At 38.5% G+C, this 19,563-nt stretch overlaps 1 protein-coding gene across 1 annotated transcript; it reads left to right on the forward strand.

The window, feature by feature from the left end:
- The first annotated feature begins 454 nt into the window (after positions 1-454).
- NAA11 (N-alpha-acetyltransferase 11, NatA catalytic subunit) lies at positions 455-10,158 on the forward strand. Its single transcript, XM_055296206.2, has 2 exons — positions 455-1,373; positions 9,144-10,158. Exon 1 carries the CDS (start codon positions 672-674, stop codon positions 1,359-1,361), a length of 690 nt encoding a protein of 229 aa, XP_055152181.1. The 5' UTR covers positions 455-671; the 3' UTR covers positions 1,362-1,373; positions 9,144-10,158.
- The last annotated feature ends 9,405 nt before the right edge of the window (positions 10,159-19,563 follow it).

Raw genomic sequence — 19,563 nt, forward strand, 5'->3', positions numbered from 1 at the left:
TGTGACATATTTAGGCAATAGAATATCAAACAAGGAAGAATATAAAGAACCCTCAGCTATACACGAGGTGGCTGAAACTTACAAAGAGTGAGTGAAAAAAACCTGACACAAAAATAATGCAAGCACTATGATTCCATTTAGATAAAGTCTGGCAGAAGTCTAGGTAATCATTATTCTTGGGATGTTGGAAGCGGGTACTGGAAGGGGACAGGAGGGGGGAGTTCTGGGATGCAGTGTTCTTTATTTCCTCTAAGTTCCTGTTATACGGGTTTCTCCAGTTTGTGAAAATTTATTCAGATATACCCAAATCAAAAAGTTAAAACTGAAACAAAAATAATAATTGCAATGGATCACTTTATTTAAAACCAAGGCGATCACAATGAACTCCTCTCTCCCCACCCCTTAATCCTTGCGCACGCACACGCACAATGAAGCGAAACCTCATTGGCTGGGATCAGTGACGCACTTCTGAAAGCGGCAGTTTAGCACCATCTTTTCCATCTCCTGCTCCTTCTGCCTTCCCGCCTTCCCGCCATCCGGCCTCCACACGATTCAGCCCGGTGGTGTTAGCCCCCTGGACTCGATTCCTGAGGTAAACAGTGCCCCTTAAGGTAGGCAACAGCCTCTTCTGGGTTCATTGCAGTCCAACCGGCTCCCTACCCGCCGCCATTATGAACATCCGCAACGCTCGGCCAGACGACCTGATGAATATGCAACACTGCAACCTCCTTTGCCTTCCTGAGAACTACCAGATGAAATACTATTTATATCATGGCCTTTCCTGGCCCCAGCTTTCTTACATCGCTGAGGATGAGGACAGGAAGATTGTGGGCTATGTCCTGGCCAAAATGGAGGAGGACCCAGATGATGTCCCGCATGGCCATATCACCTCACTGGCCGTGAAGCGTTCACACCGGCGCCTCGGCCTGGCCCAGAAGCTGATGGACCAGGCCTCCAGGGCCATGATAGAGAACTTTAACGCCAAATACGTGTCTCTGCATGTCAGGAGGAGTAACCGGGCAGCCTTGCACCTCTATTCGAACACCCTCAACTTTCTGATTAGTGAGGTGGAACCTAAATACTATGCAGATGGGGAAGATGCTTATGCTATGAAACGGGATCTCTCGCAGATGGCAGATGAGCTGAGACGACAAGTGGACCTGAAGAAGGGCGGGTATGTGGTCCTGGGCTCCAGGGAGAACCAGGAGACCCAGGGCAGCACACTTTCTGGTTCTGAAGAGGCCTGTCAGCAAAAGAACCCGGCTACCGAAGAAAGTGGGAGTGACAGCAAAGAACCTAAGGAGTCTGTGGAGAGCACCAACGTCCAGGACAGCTCAGAAAGCTCGGATTCCACCTCCTAGAGCATACTTAAGGTATTCTGTCTTCCCTGACCCAGTACCCCCCTCTCCTAAATCCTTGCATCCTGCCTTGGCCTGCCCGATTCCATCCTGTCTTATCCCATTCTGGCCCTGCGAGGTTTTACTGTAAAAACCACCTGGTGACCTTAGGGAGAAGTTAGAGTGAGTTGAGACGGACTCATTACACGCTATTGGAAGTTAAGTAGGATACCAACTCATGCTGAAAGATTAATTTCAATGAAGAAACAAGTATTTATCCTGCTTTCTGGGCGTGAGTTGTATTTCAGGGTAACTATGTAGTTGATGAAAGGCATTTTTTTCTTTATGGAATTCCAGTTAGTAATAATGATAGAAATATAAAATCATCATTTTGCAACTCCTGATGAAATAATGGACGCAGCCAAGAGTCATCAGTGGCTAATAGCATTAGGTAAAAGTTGGAGCACTTTGTAATGATGGATCAGACTGACGACACTTGAAGTCAGTGTCGTCAGTCTTCACTAAACGTGGAGACAAATACGTATCTCCTTATGCAACAGGAAGTGTACAGTACTACCTATGAAATATTCTTTCCAAAAGAAAATTATGAGATCTGACTACCATTTTACAGAAAATAGAGGGACTTGTTAAACTGTACTATGATGCAAACAGCCAAATCCAGAATGAGAGGTTTTTACAAAACAAATGACCTGGTTTCTTTAACAAATAAATGGCACACACAAAAAATATTAAACTTTACAGATACGTTAAACTCAACTGTTATGGACATTGTTTGGATACTGATTCAAACAAACCATGTATAGGACATTTTTGAGATAGACAAAATTTGAACAGGGACTATATGAAGGAATTATTAATAATTTTATTAGAGGAGCTAAATGGTATTGTCTTATTATGTTTAGAAAGTCCTTATCTGTTAAAGATACATACAGAAATAATTATAGCTGAAATAATAGGATGCCTAGGATTTCCTTTAAAATAATCCAGCAAAAAAAGAAGAAAAAGATTAGAAGAGGGAAAATGAAGTAAGAATGGCAATGATAATTGTTGGTTTGGGAAATGGGTACTTAGGGGGTTCCTTATGCCATTTACTCTTTCGAATGTGTGAAAATTAACATGAAAAGTTAAAGAGCCAAAACAATTCTTGTACTTTTTTTTTTTTTTTTTTTAGACGAGTCTCGTTCTGTCGCCCAGGCTGGAGTGCAGTGGCGCGATCTCAGCTCACTGCAACCTCCGCCCCCTGGGTTCAAGCTATTCTCCTGCCTCAGCCTCCCAAGTAGCTGGGACTACAGGTGCCCGCCACCTCGCCTGGCTAATTTTTGTATTTTTGTATCTTTTTTTTTTTTGTGAGATGGAGTCTAGCTCTGTCGCTGAAGCTGGAGTGCAGTGGCGCTGTCTTGGCTGACTGCAAGCTCTGCCTCCCGGGTTCACGCCATTCTCCTGCCTCAGCCTCCCGAGTAGCTGGGACTGCAGGCGCCCGCCACCACGCCTGGCTAATTTTTTTGTATTTTTAGTAGAGACGGGGTTTCACTGTGTTAGCCAGGATGGTCTCGATCTCCTGACCTCGTGATCCATCCACCTCGGTCTCCCAAAGTGTTGGGATTACAGGCGTGAGCCACCGTGCCTGGCCTAATTTTTGTATTTTTAGTAGAGACAGAGTTTCAGCATATTGGCCAGGCTGGTCTCGAACTCCTGACCTTGTGATCTGCCTGCCTCAGCCCCCCAAAGTGCTGCGATTACAGGCGTGAGCCACCGCGCCCAGCTCTTGTACTTCTTAATACACACATATGCTAATACTAAGAAACCACTGAAACTAAGTTTTAAAGGATTGGTATGTTAAAACAACTTAATTATAATAATATAATACCACAGTATTTCGTCCATCAAAGGACTTTGTATCACCTTAGGAATTTCAAGAGTCAGTGAGCTACTGGAAGTTTACAGGCTTTAACATCTTAATCTAGTCACCTTACCCTTACATATATGAAAGGCAGCAACTTTCTCATGGCAAAGTCTAGTCATAAATAGTGTATTCTGTATATAATTTCAGTAAGTGCTATTTGATTAGTCTACTCATTCATAAAAATATTTGTCAGGCATTAGGCTTGGAGCTGAGTATACAGCAGTGATCAAGACAGACTGATGTTTATATTATATAGCATTTAAGAATAAATAGACTATTTTTTTTGCATTTTAATGCCGAAACCCAAACTATAACACACTAATCCCATTTTATTTTCATTCAGTTACAGTTCAGTATGTTATAAAAATTTAGATACGGTAAGTCTTTGGTGGTTAGAATCTGTCCTCAGAGGAGATTTTGCAACTGACTTTTAATAACCTGAAAGTTTCACAGTGACTGATTCATTTGTTCTAAAAAATAAAGGCGGCAGAACAGTCTAAAAGCAAAGATGAAATTAAACAAAACTTGATGCCTTGAGAAAGCGTTGTCAAATTTACACCTGTCTTGAAAACCCTGGAGGGCTCTCTCAAGACTCTTTGAATCAACAAACCTTTTAAAAAAAATTTCAACTTTCAAATTCCTTCATAGAAGGACTTACACAGTATTGATCTCATCTTTGTAGTTATTTGCTTCTCTTCAGTGTTAAACTCTAGCTGAGCTAATCAGAGATTGTTTTAAAACCATATATATATATTTATATATATTAATATATATTATATATACACACATACACCTATAAAACTTTGATGAATTCAAAAGCACTTAATATCTGCTATGAGAAACAAAATAACTGCCACTCTAGTAAGAGAGAAATAATAAATAAGAAAATTCATTGTTGTGTCACAGTTATAAATTTCAGCATACAAATTCAAGAATAATTGAACTGTTTCTTTATGATACTGTAATTGAACTTTATTTCTAAGTTGAAGGAAATGTTTCCTAGACTGAGCTTCACCATCTTTCTGAGTTGTTATCTGCTGAGACATATTCAATGGCCCCATCCAATCTTTGATCCTCAGGATTCACTTCTGGGTCTTTTCCAACCAGAGATCTCTTACCATTTTGGTAGCAAGGGTGTATGAGTATTAGTCTGCACAGGCTAACTGCTCTAAAAATTAACTTCTAAATCTCAGTAACTTAACCCAGTAAAATCTTATTTCTCACATCACAGTACAATGTGGGTCATCAGTGTGGTGGTGATGTGGAGTGGAGGGGAAAAGATGGACCCTACTCCGTGGTATCATTCAGGGATCATTTAGAACGGGGATTCTTAATTTTCTGTCGCTCCCTTTGGCAATCTGGTGAAGCAGAAAAATGTTTTTAAAAGATGTAAACATTATACCAGATTACAAAGGAAAACAATTTCATTGATATAGTTATCAAACTATTTTTAAAATATTTTTGTTGTAATATATGTGCTTTTTGTTAGCATATTGGATAGCCTAATAATTACTATTATTTCAAAGTAAATTTTAGTATAAATGATATTTAAAATACCTTAAGTATCTATAATGTGGTATGAAAATACCTATGATTTTTATTGGTGACAAAGTCTCAAGTATTGCTAATACTACTGTGCATTGATTCCTACGTTCATAATTTAAGGAATTGCCAGATTTCAGTTAGAGGTTGATGAAAATACAGAATTGTTTTTGTCCCAAATCCAAGGTCATGGTTCTCCTACATTTTATTAAATAGATCCCAGGTTAAGAACTCCTAATTCAATGACTCTTGTCTTTTTTCTAGAATCATAAGACCTTCAACTGGTTCATATACATTCAACTAGCAGATGAGAGAAAAGAATGTATATAGGGGTTCATAAAGGTTTTTTTTTTTTTTTTTTGAGACGGAGTCTTGCTCTGTCGCCCAGGCTGGAGTGCAGTGGCACAATCTCGGCTCACTGCAAGCTCCGCCTCCCGGGTTCACGCCGTTCTCCTGCCTCAGCCTCTCGGAGTAGCTGGGACTACAGGCGCCCGCCAGCACGCCCGGCTAATTTTTTTGTATTTTTAGTAGAGACGGGGTTTCACCGTGGTCTCGATCTCCTGACCTCGTGATCCGCCCTCCTCGGCCTCCCAAAGTGCTGGGATTACAAGCGTGAGCCACCGCGCCCAGCCTCATAAAGGTTTTAAAAGTCAAGTCTTACCCAGCTAACTGCAGGGGAGGCTATGATACTTAGTTTAGCTTTGTGCTCAGGAAAGAAAGGAAGGAGTGCAGCAACAACACAGCATAGTTTCTGCCACAATAGGAAACATCCTATTGGTGCTCTGGACTATTGAGAAGTTTTGCTTCCATGCTCAGTTAGGAGCAATGGCATCATACAGCTGCTCTCACTCCATGACATGGCCCAGGGAATTCTGTTAGGCTGTCTGAGGTTGTCTATATAAACACCTGACATATATTTGCCCAGGGAATTCTGTTAGGCTGTCTGAGGTTGTCTATATAAACACCTGACATATATTTATTCTGCTGCTTCACAAACTTGGCCATGGAAAACTATGGGATTCTGTTATCTTGCTGTCATTATGCCACTAATTAAAACCTGGAACAAATGACCCCTCTCCTCTGAAGTCCCCAAAACTGTCTAAATCTTCACTTCCATCCCATTTAATAGGGATTCACCAGCACATAGGTCTAGCTCTCTGAATGGAGAAAGGCTACAGTGAAGAAAGAAAGAACAGGAAAAACATTTAAAAGGCTCATACTGCAAAAGTACTATCCTTCTACAATTGTGGTGCTCCCTCCTGTGGAGCTGGAGTTCAAATACCTATAGAAAAATGTCCTAAAAAAATTTTTTTCATTTTCCCTATCTGTACTTTTGGATTTGGGAACAGACAGAGTTAGAAGTGATGCCGAGCAGGACAGTTGGTGAAGAACTGGTTGATTTCATCTAAAAAATGGTAATAAAATTACTCTTCACACTATGAAAATGCACTGTTTTGCAGTTATTAACTCTAAGCACTGTTAATGATGTGTTTCATTTATTCCTCATAATAAGCCTGTGAGGTAGGTACTATTACTCCATTTTGTGGTTGAGGAAATCATATCACAGAGAGGGCTGCATGTTTTACAGATAGTAAGTGGAAAACAAGGATGCACACTCAGGTGGTCAGACTCCATGATTGAGAAGATTAAATGAGTCAATCTATGTAAATTGCTAAGCACAACTCCTCAAACACAGTAAAATAATCAATAAATTTTAGCTCTTAATATAATCGATAGTAAGAGTAACTTTTCAGGTTCTCTTCTTCTCCACGGTAATCAAATGATAGAATGTTGTGTATGAGCAGCAACAGTTTGCAATCTTGGAAGGGAAATGCATCTTAATGATTAAAATAGCTTTCACTGACAAGCTAAATGTCAAAGCATTCAGCTGAATCAACGCTCGTCAACGGCAGAGTTTCTAGGGAGCCATAGCAATGAAGACAGGTCAGTTCAAAACATGCTGGTTGAGGCAGGAATGTCATCAAACTGCTGCTTATCTCCTGACAAGAAATATGTGCTTGATGATTAATAACAAAAATGAAAAAAATGCAAAATCTTAGCGTTTTCAATTGAGCTGGCAACATTGAGTTAAGTAAGGTTACTTCAGTGACTCTCCCTTTCTGGTTTATTCTTTGTGTTGCTAAACTGTCATTCTAACAAAAAGTTGTTAAATGTTCACATGAGCATTCACCGAAATAGACTGTTCTTAATTTTACCAGACAACTAATTATAACTGGAATGATATAATGAAATATGGAAGAAACCTACAGACTGACAGGTCTGGTAAATTCCTAGTATAACCTTACCCCAGATATGCCAGAAACCATAGATTTCAAATGCAGCTGCACTCTATGAAGATAAAGAGGGGATTGGGAAGAGATAAAATATTGTTTTGAAATACTAATCAGATAGATGCCATTTGTTGAATTATTTATAATCTCTAACAGTGTCACCTTTCAATCAGTGTATGATGTACATGTAGGATGACTGAAATACCAACTTTGTCAGAAGTAACTGATAAAAACAGAGGTTTTTCCTAAATTTTCTACTCTGTGCTCTAGTATATGAAATCCAATGAGCTTTATGGTACAGGAGAATATTTAAAATTCTTTTAATATTTAAAATTCTTTTGAATAGAATATTTAAAATTTTTTGAAAGGGCAATGATTCAAAGAGCCAGCATAAAAGCCTTTCTGAAAATATTCTACAATGCCATTTCTATAGATAAATATCTTTGGAAAATTATAGGATTTTTTTTAAAGTAAAGCCATAATATTCTGTTTCATGTTTATAACACCATATCGACAAATAGCATATATTTGTCAGGCTTCCATAGCCCACCTTTAAGAAAACCTGATAATGTAAAACTTTGAACTTAATAAGCTAAGACATTAAGGGCTTGGGGTGGGCACAGCGGCTCATGCCTGTAGTCCCAGCACTTTGGGAGGCCAAGGCGGGAGCTTTGCATGAGGCCAGGAGTTCAAGACCAGCCTTGAAAGCATAGCAAGACCTAGTCTCTACAAAAACTGAAAAACATTAGCCAGCGTGGTGGTGTATGCTGGTGCGTGCTTGTAGTCCTAGCTACTCAGGAGGCTGAGGCCGGAGGATCACCTGTGCCCAGGAGTTTGAGGCTCCTGCGAGCCATGATTGCACCACTGTGCTCCAGTCTGGGTGACAGAGCAAGACCCTGTCTCAAAAAAAGGACTATAATACTAACATTTTAAAGGGAATCTTTATGAAAAATACCTATACTCTTAAACAACAAACTATCCTATAGCCTTTATTACAGTGTTATTTGACTTTTTCAGTTTAATTTCTTAAAATTTTTAAGCAGTATTTACTGAGATAACTAAAACAGCTATATAATGTTTTTATATAGCTTCTTTTGCATGCCTGTTCATGCAAAAATGAAAAAGGCAATGTTGATAGTCTTTCTGACCTATTCCTCCACATCTTGTGTCTCTTTTGTTATAGCAAATATACTTTAAAAAATAAGATTTTACATAATATTACCTCTTGCAAATGGCTTCACTTGTTATTCTGGCAACAGGATTTTCTGTAACAATGATTTTGTACAAAAATGCTTTTTAACTGCTCTGTGCATAATAGTCAACCTCAATCTTATTTACTTCTGTGTGCATATGATAGATGGGAAGGTACTGAGTAAATCTTTATTGAATGAATGAATGAATGGACCTCTCAAATTACCCATATAATAATTTTTTTTAAAGGAGAGAAAAATAATGTATGTACGATACTACTTCCTCTTACCTGATGTAATTAGGGCACTTTAATTTGTGAATAAAGAAACATTATAGTTATTTTGGTTTCCTGTCCAGGCCTCACAGAAAGAAAATATGACTTATAGAGTTGGACACATTGCATCTAACTTATCAAGAGCTAAAAAGCCCTTTCATTTCTTTAGAATTGGAATAAATTTTCTTTTGAGTGGAGTAGGATGGGATAGAATTTAAAGATGACAAGCAAAATTATTTCAGTTTCTTTAGTTTTAAAATAGGTTCTTTGGGGGTAAATCCCAGTTTTTTGGTGTTCTTTCTGTCCCTTTCTCCTGGCAGAAATGTCCTTTAGATGTCAGGAAAGGTTCATGTGTTCTTATGGCAGGGAGGGGAGAGAGCCCCAGATCCGTGTGTGGTCTTTGTGTAGTCATCTGAATTCTCACTGACTTCCATGGAGATATATCTAGTCCAAACTAGTTACTGGGTTTCTTTATCTGCTATTCCAGTCTATCATTAACTAAACCAATATTCTTTCAGAGCTGTCGGAGCTTATAGCTCTCCCTTTCTCATTTGTTTTCTTCTCATTTTTCAACACCATTGCAGATCCTCATGTCTCAACCACATCTACCCTGTGAACCCTGGCTTAGTCTGTCTGCTCTGCAGCATCTGCTGTGGAGATTATCTCACAGTGACCAGAATGGCTTCTCACTCTCAACTCTATAAACAACCACCTTTCACATATCCTGCTGGGATCATGAAGGAATACCTGGACACAAGAGCCGCTGCACAACAGCCAAGGAACTTTGAGACCTGCCATTACAGAACCTTTCTTGGCCTACTCACACCACGCTGCCATTTTATTCTGTTTATAGTAGTCCTCTTTTGGGTGTGGTTATCCTGCAAGTTTTTCTCCCTTTAGAATGATGAACAGGAAGCGGGGCAAACTCTTAAAGGTTTCCAGCTTTCAGTTTTTGTTTTTGTTTTTTAACCATTATTTACCTGAGTTTTCATCCATATTGTTTTGCCATTATTCACCTGAGTTTTCATCCTTAAGGAGATGAAGTAGTCAGGACCATGAAGTCAGACCTCATGCCCTCTTCCTCCTCTTTCCTGGAAGAAGTATTCGGTTTCCTTTTCCTTTCTCTGGGAACTCCTCCTTTATACTATTCCCCCCACCCCACCCCCTTTTTTTTGAGGAGGAGGGCATCACCTTCCCAGTGGGAAAAGGTGTTAAGTTAGGAGCTTCTACTGTACAATCAGAACTTGGAGATTTTAAGAATAGGACAAACGGTAATTAAATTGGAATCTCTTAATGTGCTTGTTTGTGTTAGTTTTATTGTGATGATGTCACTTGGCATTTATTGAGTACCTGCAGTGTTCATACACAGTGCAGGGGCCTTCATTAGTTATATATTTAACCCTCTCAGCAACCCTGTAAGGTAGGTATTATTATCCCTGTTTTACAGATGAGGAAACTGAAGCTCAGAGAAGTGAATTAAATATCCTGAATCTGAACCCAATTCTGTTTGAATTCAAAGCCAAAGTTCCTTCTACTTTCCTGTTCCTACTCTTTGCATTTTATTTATAAGTGTGTTAAAATTTTAGCAAAAATGGAGAATCTGCTGTTTAAAAATGTGTTTGCTTAATACATGGCTACTGTATGTCAATTGTAAATATTTATATAACCTACAATTATAATCTACTTTTATTATTTTTCTCTAGTAAAAATAAGTGAAGACAAAGTACCTTGACCTCTGCAGTAAAAGTTACCAGATAAATCCAGAATTATCATTACTTAATGTTGTTTTTATGTTCACTGAATGTGAATTACCAAAGTATATAACATTTTTCATGTTTAAACTTTTATGCAAACTGGTGTGTATGGATTTAAGTCAAAGCCTGGACTTTATCTGGTGACAAGAGGTAAGTCTTTTCTGTGTAATCATAATTAGCCCTGCTAAGCACTTCTTACAGATCTACCCCAGTGCACTCTAAGAATGTCTACCTAATGGTAAATGATTGCCTGAGGCAGGTATGAAAGTTTTTCGCTACATGAAAGGATTTGCCATTTCTTGTGCCAATACAGTATGATAAAAATCTATCTTTCCATCTTTTCCTTTTTTCTTTTTAATATTCTATCTCAACGCTAAATTATTTTATTCTTTCCTCTCAACCATGTGCTTATCTCTTTATTTTTAAATATTACAGCTTTCTAACATCTGTCTCTAGGGCAGCATAATCTTACTGATGAAGTATTCCATGTTTTCCTTGAGCTTTTGTCAGTATGTCTTTGTGTTAACAGCTTAGCAGATGGAGAAACAGAAGGAGTAGCCTCAGCTTACCTGAATGATTTTTCTGTAGCACCAGGCACATTGACTTGCTGTCTCTAGTAACTTGATAGGAGTTGGAGCAATTGGAAAATGGGAAACGATATATGACTTCTGCAGTATTATTTACTAAAACAATTGGCTGCATTTCTTTGTTATCATTATATCTTCTTTCCTAGTCTCGTACCAGGAGAAAGCAGAATTATAGCAGCCTATCTGGTTTGGGCTATCTCTGTTTAGATAATGAAAATAAAATAAACAATAGTACTAATATTGCTTTGGGCATAGATTAGCATGTTCATAATGGTTCCAGGATAGTAGTGGTGATTTAGCAGCAGCAGTGGCTTTTTGAAACACAAATTGTGGGAGTCTGTGGGACCATTTTTTTTTGTAATAGCGTTGTTCTTTTTACACAGGAGAAGTGATTTTTTTTTTTTTTTTAATTCCGAAGAGACTGACTACTTTTTACTGAGGCACAGTCCTAGAGAGAGCAAAGTAAGGCTTTGAAGCAAGGAGGGAGGACAGTTAATGGTGGGAATACCCTTGTACTAGCTATATTTATTCACTTGCAGCTTTAAATAAACGATGTGCTCAGTTCTGCTAGCAGATTATTTAAAGATATTGATCAGCTCACCAAGTTTTCTTTGGTTAAAAGAGGAAAACTTTGAATGAAGCCTGTGAGTTCCTAGTTAGGGTCTGTGTGGTTTTCTCTTTGGAGATAAGAGCAAGAAGCAAGAGATGACTATCTGAAATAAAAATAATGGGGTGTGGATATATGGGAGAAATGGGGAATAGTACTGGGAATTAGTCCACAGCCAGGAAATTTTAGAAAGGATCAGGACTGAAACACTGGAAAGAAAGTTTTCTTTATTTTTTATGTGCAGCTAAGTCATTTGGGTATTATGTTAAAAAATGCAGATTTTTTTTTTCAGTATGTCTGGTGGGGCCTGAGTATCTGCATTTCTAACTAGTTCCTACATTGCTCATGTTGCTGGTCCCAGAACCACACTTTGACTAGTAAGGGTCTTAAAGCTCATCTCCAACCATTGGACTGGGGTACAAAACACCTGAACCCAATTCTGTTTGAATTCAAAGCCAAAGTTCCTTCTACTTTCCTGTTCCTACTCTTTGCATTTTATTTACAAAATGACTATCCATTAGGTCATTTAATAATAGATTAGACCCTAAATAATTCAGATTCCCCTTCTTAAATATACATTTACATAAATCTTGAGTTTGTGTCTTGATGGCCTAATAATTTCAATAAAAATAGAGTTCGTTAAAAATGTGTACAACAAAAAAGTGTATATATAGTATATAAAATGTATTGATAATCAACATTATATCTATTAGGATGCTTTGATATAACAATTTTGCCTCATTGGCTTCTAGGCAAGTGAATGATGTATGAGGTTTTTAAAAATTTCACTTCTAATTCTCACTCAATTTATTTTGTTCATTGGTTGATAAATTAGCTCAGACACTGAAATTGTTTTCCATGCTGACAACGTTTGACAGGATTTGAAAAAGACTACTGAGTCTTTTTTTTTTTTTTAATTTTAAGGAGCAGCAGACCTATGTATAGGTTCAGGTGGTCTAATGGAGATTTTCCATCCAGGGATAAGAATTTCTAGCCCATTGTTTCTCAAAGTATAGTTCATATGCTTAGTGCATCAGAATCACCTGGGTGCTATGTTAAAAATGCAGTTTCTTTGTCTCCAGCTCAGACTTACAAAATCAGTCCTGTATTTTTAGCAACCCTCCAGGTGATTGTTTTGCACACTGTCATCTGAAAATCACTGATCAGTACAAGGCGTTGAATTCTTCATAAAGATAATATGAAGGGAGCCTTTTTCCATGGTAATACTCTCCAGACAGATTAATTCATCAAAAGAAGCAAATAATTCAGAGGAGATATAACAAATTTTTGTTTATTATAAAACATATGGGAAAGGGTGAGGTGGTATATGGGAACTCTGCTCACTTTCTGTTAAAACTGTTTTAAAAATAATTTATAAATTAAAAATATTTTAAAAGTACATGTGAACATTTGACACACATTCTTCCGTATGTATTTTACATAAATGTGAGATCATGTATGTTATTTTTTAGGGCTTTTTTGGTCATTACTTTCCTCCTCATCCTTTCTTTTCAAGCAAACAGTAGCTACAACTTGGCAATGGCAGTATACAACACAAGCCTGAAGGATGAGAACATTCACAAATCACACCATGAAATTTGTCCCAATTTGTTTCCAGAGCAAAAATCTCAAATTCTGCAGTGTCTTGTTAGGAACCAGACACCTAGCATGTCTGGAACCACATGTCCTTCCACGCATGTCATTAGCTCCTCATATCCCATCACCATCTGGGCGTCCTGAGTTAGAACTTTTAAGAACACAGTACCCAGCCAAAATCCAATGAAACAGACTAAGTGACTTATCAAGGTCCTTTTTTATATTAATACTTTTTCCTAGACATGAATGCTTCTTTGAAATCTAGTAAGACACAGCTCATTTCCTTGAGGTTAAACACCATGTTTCCTTATTAGGGCATCGTTTTGTGAAGTTCTGGGGAAAAAAATTCTTTTCATTTTAAATCATACATATATTGCTTTCCTAACCAAAATTAAGATAGATCTCACACCTTTGGAATGGTGTCATCACCTCAACTGCATTTTACAGGAGCTTACCTAGAGAACACAGTCCTTAGCAAGTTGAGCGATTTTCACAAGAAGTGGTTCAATAGAGTGAGAAGTCACAGAATGCGGAGTCCAACAACTTAAATTTTAGTCCTAGTTTGGCTTATTACCACCTGGATATCCTCTAGCACATCAGTTTTCTCATTTACAAAATAGAGATAAAAATAACTTTTGTGCTTTCAGGGTTATTGTGTAATGAGTTAGTGTAAAAAAACGCATTGTAATTTGTAAAAGTTACTGTAAACATTTTTACTTTTAGACATTTTTACCCCTCAATTTAAACTGGTGTAGAGTAACAGTGATCATTTTTTTTGTTTGTTTCCTCTTTAATGGTCCAGAAAAGAACCAGTGTTTAAGAGAATGTATTATCAAACAATAACACTCAGCAATGACAAATATATGCATGTATGTGGACATTTTAAGGGATAAAATATGGAGAAGGTGAATTCCTGTAAATATAGCAAGCCAGCTTTCTATACATTCATTTAAAAAGAAAAGACTCAATAAAAGTTACCTTTTACTCTCTATGACCTAAGCATTCATATGTAATATATTTTTCATGTAAAGCGAACTACTTAATCTCCTATTTACATGGTTTTGAGTAAAAGAAATTCACACAAACACACATACACACAGTGACCAAAATTTTTACATATTCAAAAACTTAAGTAAACTGGTTGGGCGTGGTGCCTCATACCTGTAATCCCAACTAATCAGGAGGCTGATGTGGGAAGATCTCTTGAGGCCAGGAGTTCGAGATCAGCCTGGGCAGCCTAAGCAAGACCCCAACTGTTTTTTTTTTTTGAGATGGAGTCTCTCTCTCTCACACCCAGGCTAGAGTCCAGTGGCACAATCTCAGCTCACTGCAACCTCCACCTCCCAGGTAATTCTCCTGCCTCAGCCTCCCAAGTAGCTGAGACTACAGGTGTGTGCCATGACGCCTGGCTAATTTTTGTATTTTTAGTAGAGACGGGGTTTCACCATGTTGGCCAGACTGGTCTCAAGCTCCTAACCTCAGGTGATCTACCCGCTTTGGCCTCCCAAAGTGCTGGGATTACAGGCAGGAGCCACCGTGCCCGGCCAAGACCCCCAGTTCTTAATAAATAAAACATTCGTAAACCATGATAGTACATTAGGGCAAGCATCTGGCTGGTTTTTCATTACCAGAACTCTAACGAGGGTGTTAAGTCTGGCTTTTATTCCTGAAAGCTGGTACACAAGTTAAAAGTTTGACTGTTTGTTAAATAATAAATGTTACAAAGAATTTTGAAAAATCATGTACTCTCTTGTATAGGGAGGCTTTTAGGAAACAAATATTTCTAATTGCTCCTTTGGCAATCAAGACATTTTTGCATCCTGGGACAGTGTCGCTTAGTAAGATTCCCAGTGAGTGAGAGGTACATGTCTTTTGTAAAGTGGCAGATAGATTAATGTGAAAGAAAGGTGAGAAAGAGGCAGCCCCATAGAACTGCTCTTAGATCATTTTAGAAAGGTGTACATATGGAACTTGAGAATGCAGAATTTGAGTTCCTTAAAAATTACTCATGTCCGTGTAGCCCTTGAAAGGCAATAATCTAATATATATTTTTCAACATTTAATACATGTTCTTTAATTTTATTATCTTCTTTATAGTTGTTGGGGATGGGGTAGATTAAGCTTGTATCCAGTAAGTATTTAAGCTGAAACGTCACAGCTTTTGTGTGCCTAATTAGCATCATTGCCTCAACTGCATTGAGTTAATAGGTAGTAGTATCACAGAGGTTAAACTCATTCACTCCAGGTTATACCTAGAGTTATACCCTAAGGTACCTGCTTTGGAAATGTTGAAATATGTAATTGCATATACCTTGCTTTATAAAGATAGCAACCCTATCAAAACTAAATCCTTGGCAGGCTAATAGGAGTGCCATGAAATAACCTGGAATTGTCATTTGTTGGCAGATGATAGAAATCTGAATTCAGAGTTAGAAAACTGGTTTAGGAGTGACAATGTATGAAAGAAAATTGTCAGCTGTTAGAAAGTCAAAGATGCTATTTTTATAAAGGCAAGGTGAAAAAAAGACTTTATGACAGTTGTATTGGATCCTCTGTTTTCTTTGTTCAAGAAAAAAAGTATTTTTTACTACTGACTTGAATTTTATTTTCATAATGTAAAGTAGTTTTTATAATAATTGGGTACCCTGAATAATGAAAACAGACTGTATTTATAGTTTAAATTTTTGCATGCCAGTACAATTCTTATTAAAAGACATTTGGGTCAGTTTTGCTAAAAAACAGAAGTTCCTGTCTTTAATGAGGAAAAAGCATAATAGTGGCTTATCTTAGAATGTAAAGCTTTTGAAATCACCCTGTAATTCATGGCTTATCCCTGAGAATTCAAAGCTTTATAAATTATAAACCTTTTCCAGGACACCATACACACTGTCTTAAGTCAAATAGCGCTGGGCTAAGCCAAAGACATAAATGAATTCTTCACTCATCCCTGGTGCCCCATATTATTCTTTTCTAGCTTCCATTATACACCCTGGCCAAAACTAGAATTCCTTCAAAATAAGCCACACTCCCATATCACCTTTTCACTTCCTTTTCTCTTTCTGCTACTTCCTCCCACAGTTAAATCTATTGGTCAATAAAACCTACATTATAGCTGGTAATAAGCAACTTTTATAAATTATTAATAACTGGCAGACTTGCTCCTATAAATAATATTTATATTTAATTCAAATAAACCTCCAGTTGGTAGGTTAAACCTACCTAACCAAAACCATTCTTACTCTACCCGTTTCAAGATCTAAACTGGGACTCCATGGGGTGTCCTGCCATCTTGAGCCACAGTTTTCAAAAGAAAGGAAGGAGGCATTTTCTGTCTATAAGCAAGTGCAGGAATTAAGGTGCTAAGTAAACGAGCATTGTTGTATTTAAACCCCTGAAGCTTTCTTTTCTGCATCTTTCTTCCAGTACCTTCTTGTTTCTTCTATATCTTCAGCAATTCTAAAGTCTCAATTTCCACATCCACAAAATAGGTATAAGGTTGCTTTAAGAAACTGTAGTGGTGTTGTGGAGTAAAATAAGGAAATTCACAGAAATAAACTGATAACCAGAAAATATTAAGGGTACCAAAATATTGTTTCATCCACTTCCTTTTTAGTTGTTGAGTAAACATTTTAATAAGTCTAATCATTCCAATACGTGTTTTTATGTTTGAATATTATTTTTGGCAGAAAGATGACTAAGTGATCATAGATTGTTTTTGTCTTTCCAGTTTTTTCTCCATTCTCTAATTTGTCTCTGAATGTGCCCAGGCAATAGCAGGTGCTCAAGTAAAAGCACGAATTAATGAAAATGAATGGTTCACAGATGAGGAATAATTGAGCCAATAAAAATTATAATGAATCCCATTTTATATCAATAACGATAGAATAGGCTGGGTGTGGTGGCTCACGCCTGTAATCCCAGCACTTTGGGAGGCTGAAGCGGGCGGATCATGAGGTCAGGAGATCAAGACCATCTTGGCTAACATGGTGAAACCTCGTCTCTACTAAAAATACAAAAGATTAGCCGGGCGTGGTGGCGGGCGCCTGTAGTCCCAGGTACTCGGGAGGCTGAGGCAGAAGAATGGCGTGAACCCGGGAAGTGGAGGTTGCAGCGAGCCGAGATTGTGCCACTGCATTCCAGCCTGGGCGACAGAGTGAGACTCCGTCTCAGAAAAAAACAAAAAAACTGATAGAATAAGAATTCTTTTCAAACAATAAATACTACGTTAAGAAGAAAACACTCCAGTGCTGTTTTATGCCAATGTGAAGTATTTCTATTTCCATACACTTTTCAATTCTAAAAAAACAAGTATCTTCCTAACATATCCTTGGACAAAAGGTAAAAATAAGAGGCACAGGTAAATAGAGAACACATCAAATCTCTTAATCAAGATGTGTTTTACCAAATATAATAGCAAACAATAAGCAAACATGATGATTACCAGCGAAATCCTGAGCATTGCAAATCCAGTTTTCAGTTGGAAAATACAGCTAAAATAACATATGAAATGCTTTGAAAATACTACAGTACAATGTGATTTTCATTGGTGTTTATGTTTTTGAAAGGAAAAAAATGGCTAAAGTATTATTTTAGTCCATGTGCAAAGCAAATTCTGTTTTGTCTGTTAAAAAAATAAATGAGCAATAATCTCCAAGAAATCATCTTGACCAGCATTAATGACTAGTTTGGTAGTTAACAGCCTGAGGCATAGCCAGAGGCTATTAAGGCTCTGGGGGAAAGAAAAGGTTGGTAGATTGTGGTTTACCAGTAATTAACTATAGGTATGAATCAAAACTTCCTAAGAAAAGAGATTAAAGTTACTTTGGATTATTTTATGTGTATGCTTATCTTTTCATACATCCCCCTCCCATACCTTTTCGAATAAATAGGAAAAGATGATGCCATTATTTCACAAACCAAGTTGAATTGGAAATAATTCATGTAATGAAACAGGAAACACATGGGACCAATTAATGCCTTTTCAAGCTTGGACTATATAACTATAAGAAGCACTTAAAAAAAAACTCAGTCTAACACATTAGTTGATTGTTGGTGAAATGAAACTCAATCATGAGATCATAAGGATTTTTTGAAGCTTTTTTTTTAGTTTTTAATCCTATCTCAATAAAAGTAAATACATAAGGATTATACATAAACCAAATCTGAAGTAATATAGATTGGGGGAACCTCAGGAGGGTCAGGAGATAATGAAGATTATACCTCAATATTGGGATTATGATGTTAGTTCTTTATTTCAATAAAAGTGGATAGAGATCTTTCATATCAGGGACAGGGCTTAGCTGTAAGGACAAAAGTAATCTTCTGGGAATTATGCATACAGGCTTGACATCATTTTTATTGGATGGCTGATGAACTGGAAAACTGGATAGCCAGGCTTTAATTTGTAATCTTAATTTTCATATAAATCGGTACATTTCAGGGGGAGGCAGAGGGGGTTGTGGGGACATCGATGCTTGCCGGCCTTGTGGTAATAAGACAGCTTTGAAGCACAGGCAGCAGTATCTGATTCTGTCTTTTCCTCTATCCATCTGTCTTCCATCTTTGCATCCATCATTTAACGAAATTTACAGCCTGCAAATACCAGAGAAGCTAATGTTAGTGCAATCTTCCCTCTACCTCCTCTTGGAATGATCTATAGTAATCTACTTATCATAGACATGCACACTATAATGCACAATAATTTAGTTTTCAGCCAGGAAAATGACTGCCATTGTTTTGCAAGCATACATTGAGGATTTTTTCCCCTTCTTCATCTTTTAATTTTTGTAAAGGATATAGGGAATGAGAGAGCACTAGTTTCCCTTCATAAAAATAATTATCTTGCCTTCCTTCCTCTCTCTCTCTCTCTCTCTCTCTCTTTCTTTCTTTCCCTCTCTGGCGCAGGCTGCAATCTACTCGGCTTGCTGCTGCCCGCGCCGCCGACTGCCTGAGACTGCCGGCGCGCGCCACCGCTGCCTGCCTTTTCTCCTTTGGATGCAGGCACGCGTTCGCCCTCTTGGCCACGCTGGTCGCCAGCTCCTGACGCCGAGTGCTCTGCCCGCCTCAGCCTCCCGAGGTACTGGGACTACAGGCGGAGTCTTGCTCACCCAGTGCTCGGTGTTGCCCGGGCTGGAGTGCGGTGGCGTGGTCTGGCCTCGCGGCAGCCTCTTCCCCCCGGCCGCCTGCCTTGGCCTGCCAGGGTGCTGGGATTGCAGCCCCTGCCCGGCCGCCGCCCCATTTGGAAGGTGGGGAGCGCCTCTGCCCGGCCGCCCCGTCTGGGAGGTGAGGAGCACCTCTGCCTGGCCGCCCCGTCTGGGAAGTGAGGAGCGCCTCTGCCCGGCCACCCACCGTCTGGGAAGTGAGGAGCGCCTCTGCCCGGCCACCCACCGTCTGGGAAGTGAGGAGCGCCTCTGCCCGGCCACCCCGTCTGGGAAGTGAGGAGCGCTTCTGCCCGGCCACC

This window comes from Symphalangus syndactylus, chromosome 10, assembly GCF_028878055.3.
Source record: "Symphalangus syndactylus isolate Jambi chromosome 10, NHGRI_mSymSyn1-v2.1_pri, whole genome shotgun sequence".
NCBI classification, from domain to species: Eukaryota; Metazoa; Chordata; class Mammalia; order Primates; family Hylobatidae; genus Symphalangus; species Symphalangus syndactylus.

What these genes read in the sequence shown, in the direction of transcription:
- NAA11 (XM_055296206.2), top strand. Translation starts at nt 672, where the DNA reads ATGAACATCCGCAACGCTCGGCCAGACGACCTGATGAATATGCAACAC.